At 35.3% G+C, this 11,162-nt stretch overlaps 1 protein-coding gene across 5 annotated transcripts; it reads right to left on the reverse strand.

Annotated features, from left to right (window-relative positions):
- Nucleotides 1-236: 236 nt before the first annotated feature.
- On the reverse strand, nucleotides 237-9,417 carry ML1 (MEI2-like protein 1). 5 transcript variants are annotated; one of them, XM_089726834.1, is made up of 16 exons: nucleotides 8,788-9,417; nucleotides 8,010-8,049; nucleotides 7,745-7,913; nucleotides 7,513-7,558; nucleotides 6,663-7,001; nucleotides 5,868-6,301; nucleotides 5,614-5,772; nucleotides 5,345-5,461; nucleotides 5,106-5,254; nucleotides 4,707-4,789; nucleotides 4,194-4,610; nucleotides 2,141-2,792; nucleotides 1,537-1,621; nucleotides 1,358-1,426; nucleotides 1,085-1,264; nucleotides 237-937 (listed from the first exon to the last, which is right to left on the reverse strand). In XM_089726834.1, the coding sequence occupies exons 3-16, from the start codon at nucleotides 7,820-7,822 to the stop codon at nucleotides 788-790; spliced, it is 2,958 nt and encodes a 985-aa protein (XP_089582960.1). In that variant the 5' UTR covers nucleotides 7,823-7,913; nucleotides 8,010-8,049; nucleotides 8,788-9,417; the 3' UTR covers nucleotides 237-787. The 5 variants fall into 5 exon arrangements, with proteins under 5 accessions (XP_089582960.1, XP_012090584.1, XP_012090581.1 ...); XM_012235194.4 differs by lacking the exon at nucleotides 8,010-8,049 and having other exon boundaries at nucleotides 6,663-6,998; XM_012235191.4 differs by lacking the exon at nucleotides 8,010-8,049.
- Nucleotides 9,418-11,162: the final 1,745 nt, after the last annotated feature.

Here is an 11,162-nt window from a genome sequence, read left to right on the forward strand (position 1 = left end):
ATATATATCAAGGATTTTAACATAATAATACATTTTAACAAAATTGGGTGCATGTGTGTATACATTTATATTGTGAAAAATAGAATGATATAAAAGCATACTGGCAGTTCCCTTGTTGCAAGCATTGTGTTTATACTCATGTATCGTGCAAATCCCAACACAGATATCGAACAGGAAATACAGGCATACACCTAGGCTATGAAGAATCAGTAAGCAACCAAAGAAGATGTCAAGAGTTGATAAAATGTTAAATAGTATCATCATGGTTATAATAGAGAAGAGTAGTTCAAAAATTTCCACAACCAGGGTACATACATTGATGTGTTGTGACCCTCCTTGAACTTGAGCAATCACACCTGGCCATAAACAAAAACCGAACCAAAGACACAGAACACCTCGGGGAAAATTGAAATTACAGAGACACAGAGATACAAAACTGAAGACGATGACACAGAAGATCCCTCTTAAGCCTGTTTACAACTAGGGGAACTTTCTGTACATCGCAATATTGTTTAGTCAATGACTACCCAAAATTTTAAGCCTTTGTTAAGCCATTCTCTATACTCATATTTGGCCTAGATAGGAAAATTTTTGTAACAGAAACTTTTGATGTAGCCCACTTGGCTCTGAATGTGCACTTTGGCATCCAGAACTTTGTAAAAGAGCTTCTCTATAGCCAAAAAGAGAGTTGTCAGCCCACCCCTAATTTACAGAATTGGGGTGGATATGGTTCTTCTGTAGTCTTATACAAGATTTTAGAGTTAGCGTCTTGGAGGATACATACAGCTCAATCGGAACCTGATGATGAGTCTGTTCCATTGTAATCCTCTCCATTTGCTGAAGTAGAAGGGTTCCCCTGGTGGTGGTTCTCCTCAGTGCCACTTGTTCGAGGTTTGCCCAATCTTGATCGGATATTGGTACCCATAGGGAATGGTTCCTACATAGATGAGAAAATTTGTTTCATAACAATGTACAAATAATTTCTTCTATTAGAAAGCCATAAACGCAAATATTAATCATGTGATCCATTTAGAAGATCTTAAGATATCATCAAGAGCAACATTGCATAATTGCAACGTCATACCGGATCACCAGCATTTGGACCATCAGTATGGAAGAGTATAGGGCGGCAGCGCTTATCCTCATTCATCAAACTAGAGTTCTGGAAATGAGCAATAAGAGCAGCTTTTCCCTGAATTCGAGCATATGCAAGAGAAGCCACCTTTTCACTGTTGAACTTCTCCCATTTTTTCCCATTAAATGCCTGCAAAAGATTTTTTTGCCTATACTGTTAGCTTTTTAACTTCCTTTGGTCATGAAATACACTACTATCGCTTAACTAAAGCCTGCATCAAACCTTGTGGAATGGAATAATCTGTTGAGGATCAATCATGTTGATGAATGCATAGCCCACATTGCATTTGTTCTGTTAAACCATAATTGTTAATTCAAATTATGTACATAAATGAAATATTTAAAATAAAAATGCACTGTATACATGTCTATGTGAAAGGATCCACCAGAAAGTTCACTTGCCTTGAAATCAATGGGCAAGTAAATGAAGTCATAAGTTCCTCGACAGTGCTCATCTATTGCAGCCAGTAACATCTTAGAAGTATACCTGGAAAGAAATCAAAAGATGAAACAACAGAAGACAGAAAAAGGAGATGCATGTTTTAACAGCCTAAGCTCCTCCAAGTTCCATTGGCAAGAAAAATAAAAGACCTAACAAAGTAAATCATGGCTTACAATAAAATGTTAACCACCATGTACTTAATAAAAGTTTTAACTTATGTTCAAAATGATTGAAGTGGATGACCATTGACAATAAAATACTAGAGATAGATAATTGAAATGGGATGTATAGCACCAAAAACTATTCTATTCTCAATTAGTTCATTTTTGGTTTGGTCCTTTATCTGAACAGCAGGATCTCAATGATATCAAGCACCCTCTGAAAACTGGGGATTCCCTACCAGAAAAATAAGTGAGCCAACAACTCCAAAGACAATAAGACAAAGCATCAAGCCAAGTGCCAACATATTTATTATTAAAATGATAAAATCACGGCAGATAGAAATATTTAGTTTAATCACATTTTAAGCTAAATTTCACAATATGGAGGATGCTTTTTCCTTACTTGTTTGGAATGTTCTTTATCATCAATGTGGTTCGATTGTCTTCACCATGTAAAATCCGGTCAATATCAAGTTCATATTGTTTCTTATCTGAATTATTAGATGTTGATTCAATTCGACGGTGTGAGAGATTTCTCACACGTTCATTAGGAGAATCAAAAGAGGCCGGCATTGAGATCATCGGATTCCTCCCTGAGAAAATGTGGCACATCGGCTGAGCAGTGCGTAATCCACCATTTTTAGTTACATCCATACAATTTCCACTGACATGAGAGAATATGTTATGAGAAGCAATTTCCATAGGATGTGGGGGAGAGCTACCAGGAAAACCCACACTCCCAAGAGAACCAATATGGAAACTAGAAGCTTCGGGAGATTCCCCAGAATAAGTTTGTCGCCTTTCCCACAACGAGGGATTGACAGCTGGCGCAGATCCAATGTGATGATGTGCGGGTACTGTGTTGAGCATAACTGGAGGTGCTCTATGGAATCCAGCCATATGTGGAAGGTGATGAGCATGAACACCGCTGGGAAATGATGGTGAATTTGGCCAAATCATACGGTTCGAATGATGTTGTTGACCTGAGTTGGAATTGTTCCACATATAATGATGTCCAGGAAGAGTGCAACTCCCATTTCCAGAAGATCCAAAACCTACAGAGAGACAAGAAACAATTACTAAAATGATCAGTAAATCTGGAGATGAGGCTATCTACTTAAAACTCCAATAACAAAAGTAAACTGAATTAAATTTTCTTTGAAGAATATATAATGGGTTCAATTAAAAATTACACATATCTACAAAGTGAAATGATATCCAAGGCAGAAAAATATTAATTTCCCAAGTAGTTACAATAAAAATATAAGCACTAGAGAAAGATAATGGACCTTTGGTCCTAAATTTCTGCTATCTACAACAAACAAAAGAAGAAAGTAGGCTTTGTTTTCAGGCATCAACATCTCACCCAAGAAACATAATTAGCTTAAGAATAGAGTATGATATCCCATAGAATTAATCCCCTGCTATGGTGGATTCCAATTAACTGAAAGGGCAAGTGAGATATAAGCCACAATAAACTCTAACTCCATTTATCACATAGCCGAATTCAATTCAGAAAGCATTAAAAATTTCAGAAAATACAGAGTAATAAAGAGTCAACAGTAAATTTGGAATGAAGAGGCCTCAAATTCATTGCATAGTAGGATTAATGAAACATTCCATCTTTAAGTCTAAATTACACATTCTTATAAGGATTTTTAATCCCACAAGAGAAGCACCTTTTTGGTCTACTAAAATCTTGATGCTGAATTATATAGTAAAATAACATGTTAGGTACAAAACGCTACCCTGCATCAATAACTTCCCTAAAGTACACTCTAATTAATTGCACTCCATCTTACAGGAAATTAATACGACCAAAAAATTTGAAACAATTTTAGCCAACTACAGATGTGCACTACATATACAGGTTAAACAATCCCACTTCCGAAACACTAGACCACAGCTTTTTGAGCTTACTTCCGGTGCAAACCACTTAAGAGACATTATATCCAAGGCAACAAAATGCAACCGCTATAAATTACACACGTCACAGAAAAGTTCAAGCACGTTCTGCAGTAGAATGGCAACTTGAATTGTTAAACATGAATTATAGATCAGATGAATAACTCCTGCTCCCATGAACCATTTTCAACTGAAAAACAAACTAATTTGAGGACACATTTTCAATTCAGCAGGCTTAATCTAAGCAGTTGAGAAAGCAATTTTAGGTATCTAGGTTCCCGTTAAAAAAATTTCCCCACTTGCATCAATCTGATGTCTCTGATGTGTGTTCATATTCGTTACTTGTTCACATCTCCATACACCAAACGCACCTCTGCGCGTTTTAGAGACAAATACCACAGTTTTACAGCCAATAGCTGTCTTCACTATTAAGACCTTAAAATCTATCTCCTGATTACCTTTAGTGAGTCACTTTCATCCCTTGTCATCATAGAAATGCAGGAAAAGAAGCAATATGGAATAGAACCAGGCACATAATAATCTGAACTTACCCCCTCCATTAAGTTCCAACAGGTGCCCATTTGAGCCTATTCCTTGAATGTGCCTGCCATTGATTCCTTCTGTGACTTTGGAACCAACACTCCGAGCCATGCCTCCAATAGAGCTTGGGGAGTTATATGGAATACCATTGGCCAAACTGTCATGATGCTCTGGCAATGAATGAGGGTGGAAACTTGGAATGCATGAGTTGCCAAACATCATTTCATCCACAGAGTGCTTAAGTTCAGGAAGACCAAATTGTTTGCCAACAGAGGCTATTGTCACTGGAGAGGGCAAGTTATTTGGAACACTAGAACTGCGATGAGATTCAACAAATGAACCCACAGGCGACTGTATAGCAGAAGGAAAAACTTGGGTCGATCCATTATCCACGCAGCTAGATGCAATTACTCCAGGAGAAAATGATGCTGTGAGAAGACAGAGTATGAGGACAAGGAAAATTTTTTGTTTTGAAAAAGATGAGCTTTTTAAACATGAACAAAAATTTAAAGAGAATCAGCTACCCAATTGTCCAGATGGTAAGTCATCAAAAGAGATTTGACAAAGATTGGTTTCATCTTGCTCCTGCTCAGGCTTTGGCACCAAACTGTAAAACAAAATTTAATTAATGACCAGTATACAGAGAGATAAATAAAGGAGAGATTGGGAGGGTACAGAACCATTTGAAATGTCTTAGTAGCGTATTAATGTAGCTTGCAATCAAGTAGCTACATCAGTCACCAAGAAATTACAGCATAACAAAGGCAGAAGCAATAAAGTTAAAGAAACATAAAGCAAGAAATAATCCATTGTTTTCTCGTCTGAATTCAGAAATAAAATATGAAATCCAGGAACAACAACCCACAAAAGATTTAGCAGGGTTAATTATAATTAAATACTATTAAGTATAAAAGTGACCATACCGTCTTGTGCCCCCAGGTCGGCTTGGCTCAAGCTTGATCTGCTTCCCACCAATGTCGCTCCTGTTTAAGGCAGAAAGGGCTGCTTCTGCAGCTCTAATATCATAATATTCTATGAATTTGTGATGGCGTTTGTGTGGAGTCTCACGGATCTGCTAACCACAAATAATAACTGCATAAATCGGATATACTTTTTATCTATTTTCAATAAAATGCAAATGATGTTCAGTTCATAAAATTACTTCTTTAATTTCTCCATAAACTCCAAATATCTTGTATAGCTCCTCAGTTGAAACAGAAGAATCAAGATTGAAGATCACTAGAGTGCCCTGATTAATATCTTTCTCAGATGGATTGTCCTGATTATAACAGAATGCCAAAAAGCACCAAGAAACTGTCAGATGGAAATACAAAAAGGAGAAATTCCATTTAAACAAAAGCAGCTACAGAAATAACAACAAAGTCAAGAATACTGATGTTTAAGAGAAGAATAATCACAGAAGCAATGCACCTTTGGGATTGAGTAATGTATGTCAAGTTTCCTACGCCGCAATGGCTTATTCTGAAGAGATCTCATTGCATTTCGAGCTGCCCTTATGTCATAGTAAGAAATCATAACAAAACCACGATGCTTACAGGCTGTATACAGTGTTCGGATATCTCCATATTGCTGATAGAACAAAGTGCAAAAGCCAAATTAGCATACAAGATAAGCTGGATTGGCTCACTCGCATGAAGACCAAACAAAAATAGAATAAAATGCACCTCAAAAAGAGCCTTCAGCTCAGAATCTTCAACATTGCTATTGATGTTTCTGACAAAAAGTGTTCTAGAAGGGTGTTCACCATAAGGATGCTCACCAACAACTGAACCATTAGAACCTCCTTGACCATTGTTAACTCCCCCAACATAATCAGAGTTTCTTTGTCCCGTGCTGAAACGGTCATCCCCTTCTAATTCCATGCCTCCTCCAGTGATAAACAGGTCAAAGTCTTCCAGATCATCCCCATTATTTGCATGAGCATTATGCCCCAATTCATCAGGCACTCCAGAAAATAGATCATCTTCAGCAGGAAGGAGATTTCCAATAGTCTGAGCCTCGAGTTCTTCAAGAGATTCAAAAGGCTGGTCTTCCTTGTGTGGTGAAGCAACAGGTTTGGCAGAATGATGAGATTGCACATCATTCTCCGATAATGTCACTGCAGATATGCATTGAATAATTATTGAACAAATAGCAATAGGGGATGGCATTGAGCAATACAAAATTTTGAGAGAGCACAAAAAAAATGTTTATAACAGAAGATGTGTGAGGGAATGATTATAACAGAAGATGCATAAAAAAAATGTATAAACGAAATAGATTTAAAAAAAGACATGGGATCCAATTTGACATGTAAAAAATTCAGAATGATAGGGGGAATGTTTGCTTGTTTTACACGTGTTTACCAGGTCATGATGGTAATAACTACAGCTTTCCCATTATAATAATGATATTGAAGAGCATGCATCAAAGCACAAATTGCAAATAAAAAGCTTAGCATTATGAAAAGGTGAACTTACACTTTCCACTAAATACTTCAGACAATGAACTTGAGAACAGGCTGCTTTCCCAACGAGTTGCACTAATACCCATCCTATTTCCACCCAAACTATAAGATGGAGGCTGCACAGACAAACTTGACCATGACTTTGTATGATGATCCACAGAATTCCATGAATTCTTCAACATGCAGGCACTTCCTTCCCCAATAGATAGCTTTTCCTTTTGATCCATAGCTAGAATTGACTGTGGCAGCTGCACACAATCCACAGACAGTGGCCCACCAGGAGAAAGTTTTTCGAAAGGTGATGAAGCAACCAACTTGCTGTTAGAAATCGGTACCATTCCACCTGTTCCTACTGGAAGGCCAGCATGTATTCAATGATCAGAAATGTAAAATTTCATATAGTCTACAGACATTATGGATCCTACAGAACACAGAACACAGAAACAGGAGCAGGAAAACAACCTGGAAGATTCATCTAGTGTAGTAGCTTGCATGAATAGCAAGCCTAAGTAAACCTAAATGGCAGTAAGATGTTAAATAAGAACAAATAACTTTGAGTTTTACTTAACCATATAAATGCCATTAAAACTTATGAACGAACTACTACGGACACTTAATCATTCTATTTAGAGGTTAAAATGATTTAGACAGAACTGTCCATAGTCATTATAGAAAAAAGTCCATCCAGTATGGACATGCACGGTTTCTAGTGACTTTACTTTCTCACATCTAAAAGGCCCAACACCCAACTTTAGCAAAATTGCTCGGGCTCAGATCAAAAGGCAATTACGATTGGGGAATACATTTAAAAAAAGACCATTGTAGATTGAATTAGTTCAGAAAGTAAACTGAATGGCACTCACTTTGGTGATCAGGCATCGAATGCGGCTTCCAAAACCCAATTTGTCTCTGCCCAATACAAGTTGCTAACAGATTACTTAAACCCATAAATAAGGATGAGAGAGTACTTATTTGAGGTGCAATGACAGAGAGAATAATCCAACGGAACACAGAGAACTAGCTAGCTACAAGCACATAAGGGCAGAAAGAAGTCAAAAATTACATCAAAAACAAATTTGCCCGAGTTAAAAGTACCTCAGCAGGAGTCTGGAAGTCCTCGAAAAAGTGAGACGAGGCATTTCCACCCCTTTCATCCATAATTTCAAAATGCATAGCGTGATTTAAACGCCCAAAAATTTCAATAACTTCAATGGAGATGCTGTATCAAATTTGCAGGCTCTGTCCAACGTTCATTGCCCTTCATCTGCATAAGGACTCGAAGATCAATATCTTCAAACTGGTAAATCATGAAGCTAACAAAGACTTTGATTCAAACAAGACTTGAACAGTAGAGTAATACCGGTGCTTTCAAACGATCCAATACAGGAACATAACATAACCTTGTGAAAATAAGAAAACTGTAATTTAATTTAAGAAAGCACAAACCCAAAATTTGTGACTCTTCTTGGAACAAAGGTAGGCACTTTATAATTAAATTGGCAACCTAAAAGGGTTAGATACCAAAATAAAGCGTGTTTCTTTAACAACTTAAGAAGACCATAGATCAGGATAGTGTTATGAAAACGAAAGCCACTGGCTTACCAACCAACGACCAAACTCAAACTCAAATACACCGTTTGTTTGCTGAGAAAAATGGAAAAGGGAAATTAAATAGAATTTATAATTCTCAAATTACTAGTTATTTGTGGAAAACAAAAAGAAGAATAAAAAAAAAAAAGAAACGAAAAGTAGACAAAACCACAAATGTCCACCATACACCTTTAAGACTCAATTGAAGTAGATTTTCCATTTCCAGAAATTAAGACATGGAGGAAAACAACGGTTTTTATTTTAAAGAAAAATTAAGGGATCTTTTAAAAGACAAAAGGGAGTTGGGGAAACTTCAGCTTCTATTTTAAAAACATAATTCAGCAACCGAGATGCTAAAGAACTAAATTCAACTAATCCCCAATCCGATCTGATCCGAAATCCACTAAAAGAACAGAATTATGCAGAAACTGTCTCAAAATTAAGCTAAAATTTTCTGACTTATTAATTATTAGCAGAAAACAATAATAAAAAAAAAGAGTTTCGTTTTTTGACTATAATTTGACCTAGAGTACAGAAGATAAACGCACCTTGAAAAAAATTATACATCTCCATCATCACTAATCTGTCTCTCTCCGAAATTGAGCAAAACTACGCGATTAGGAAGGTGCAGAAAGACAGAAGTACAAAATAAGAAAGAAGAAGGTCAATTAAGCAGTAGGGATCAAGAAGAAGGAGATAAAAATGGAAGGAAAAAGAAGAGAGAGCAATGGATCTCCGATATGTGCCCTAAGAGAACCTCTTTTTCCCCTGCATTGCAAGCTATATTGCTCACCACACAAGAAAGAGAATATTTCCCTTTTTGTTTTCTTCTAAGTTTTATCTAATCATAATTATTAAAAAAGAAAAAACAAGAGAAAAAGAGAGAGAAAATCAAAATTAGCAGAATTCACTTTTATTCTCTCTTTTGAAGCAGCATCATTCGTAGCCAGCGATACAGAGCTGGAAATCGGCAGCTACGAAGATTCCGGAGACGTCAGTACGAAATTTCCGGCGAGATTTCCCTCTCGCCGGCAAGTTGCTAAATTCTAGAGAGAGGTTTTTGGTCAGTAAGGGAGAGGGAGAAGAGAGGTTATGTTATGTTAATGTTAGTTGGCTTTGAAAACAAGACAGAAGAGAAAAGAAATAGGCGGGTGTGGGGTTGGGGGTGGGGGTTGGGCGTTGTGGATGAAATTGTGGATAAACGGAAGTGAATTATATCAGACGCAGACCCGTTCCCTTGAAAGTCGAGTGCTCCTAGATTCGGGTCCGTTTAAATTGACGGCGTTACACTTGCGTGTTTGGCTGGCTGTACTGACCACTGCCAGCTAGTTTTGAGCTGATGAGTGGCTTCTTTCTTGGCTTGATCGAGCTAATTATTTTATTTATTTTTTTAATGCTTTAAAATCACGAAAATGTTTTTTTATTTTCGATGAGTTGGTTTTCGACCGGTCCAAGTCGTTCTAAAATAATTTAACAGCTCCTATTTTCCTAATAATATGAATGAATAATTAAGTATTAATAACAATTTTACAAGATTCTCAAATTTAAATGAAATCAGATATATTACAACAATTTCATAAAATATGAAATCCCATTTTGAAATTAAATTTTATAATTAAATTTACAGCTATTATCTCCTTATAATTGATTTTATCTTTAGTTAAGTTAAAACTGCTAATGAATATTTACTTAATTTAATTTTATTTGTAAACAATTGAAAAGCATACTATAAATAAATATTTCTTTATCGTCGTATGATTTACCGCTAAATTAAAAATAAAAAATTTAATTTTAATAAATATGGATAAGTTTTTTTTTTTGACGATAAGTTTTTATTACACTTAACTCTTTCTATACAGTTACGGAAGCATTTAAAACAAGTAACAAGTTGAAATTATATTTATGGAGCTTTGACTTTCTATTGTTGCTTCAAATAGTTTTTTTATTTATTTTTAAGAAATCAAATATCTCCTTACTGGACAATGATAAAAAAAAAAATTGTTAGTAAGATATTTCTTTTTCGTGTCTGCGTGTTAAATTGTTAATCAATGCAAGCTACAACTCTACAATGTGTGAACACTAAAACTACAAAGTTACAAATCTCTATGTACGTGAAATGTCAATTACGTTAATTATTACATAAGACTTATTATAATGAATTTTAACGTGTGATTAAGACCGTTAATTGCAGTTTTTTTTTTTTTAACTTTGTAAAAATAACTTAAGCAATTACGAATAAATAACTTAGTATGTGAAAATCGTTAAGGTTCAAATTTAAAAATGTTATCTTGCATTCCAACTTCTAACCACTAAAGACTTTTTTTTTTTTTTTTCTAGTTTGCATACGATAAATGCAAATGGGTAAACGGTATTAGACAAAACTATAAAAAGAAGAAAGACAATTAAAACCTACCGAGCCTGAAATTGAGCAAAAATGCTAAAATGGTATAAACCGTGAGTCACAGTCGTTGGGAGAAAGAGTTTCTTCCACACTTATGCAAGAAAGAGAGTCATTAAGAAATTGGATGAGTTTGGTATGGGCAGTTACAATTTATAAAGTCACATGCCATTTGTATGTCTTCTGCATTTAACAAACAAACACATTATGATTTCACTGTCGGACAAACTAGAATATGCTTCGCATCAAAATTTAAAACTATTTTTCTGGAAAAAAATAAATATTTTATTTAATATAAATGAATTGAAAATACAAAATTTTAGATTGAATTTATTTCTAAATAAATTTTCTATATTTAAAATAATTTAAAAATATTAAATTCATTTGCTTTTATTTTATATTTCAAATACATAAATATTAAAAAAAAAAAGTTGAAGGGAAAAAAAAAATATATATCCATAAACTTGTGAATTGTAAAGCGTGCCATTATCTTTCTAAAAACTGCACAAAATGAGTGTCGTGTAC

Source organism: Jatropha curcas, chromosome 10 (assembly GCF_041381405.1).
Source record: "Jatropha curcas cultivar XTBG-Jc1 chromosome 10, XTBG_Jcur_1.0, whole genome shotgun sequence".
In the NCBI taxonomy this organism is placed as follows: domain Eukaryota; kingdom Viridiplantae; phylum Streptophyta; class Magnoliopsida; order Malpighiales; family Euphorbiaceae; genus Jatropha; species Jatropha curcas.

What these genes read in the sequence shown, in the direction of transcription:
- ML1 (XM_012235191.4), bottom strand. Translation starts at nt 7,822, where the DNA reads ATGCATTTTGAAATTATGGATGAAAGGGGTGGAAATGCCTCGTCTCAC. An exon ending in ACTTCCAGACTCCTGCTGAG is followed by an intron (nt 7,559 to 7,744) that starts GTACTTTTAACT and finishes TGTATTGGGCAG; the next exon opens with AGACAAATTGGGTTTTGGAA. An exon ending in AGATTATTCCATTCCACAAG is followed by an intron (nt 1,265 to 1,357) that starts GTTTGATGCAGG and finishes AATCTTTTGCAG; the next exon opens with GCATTTAATGGGAAAAAATG.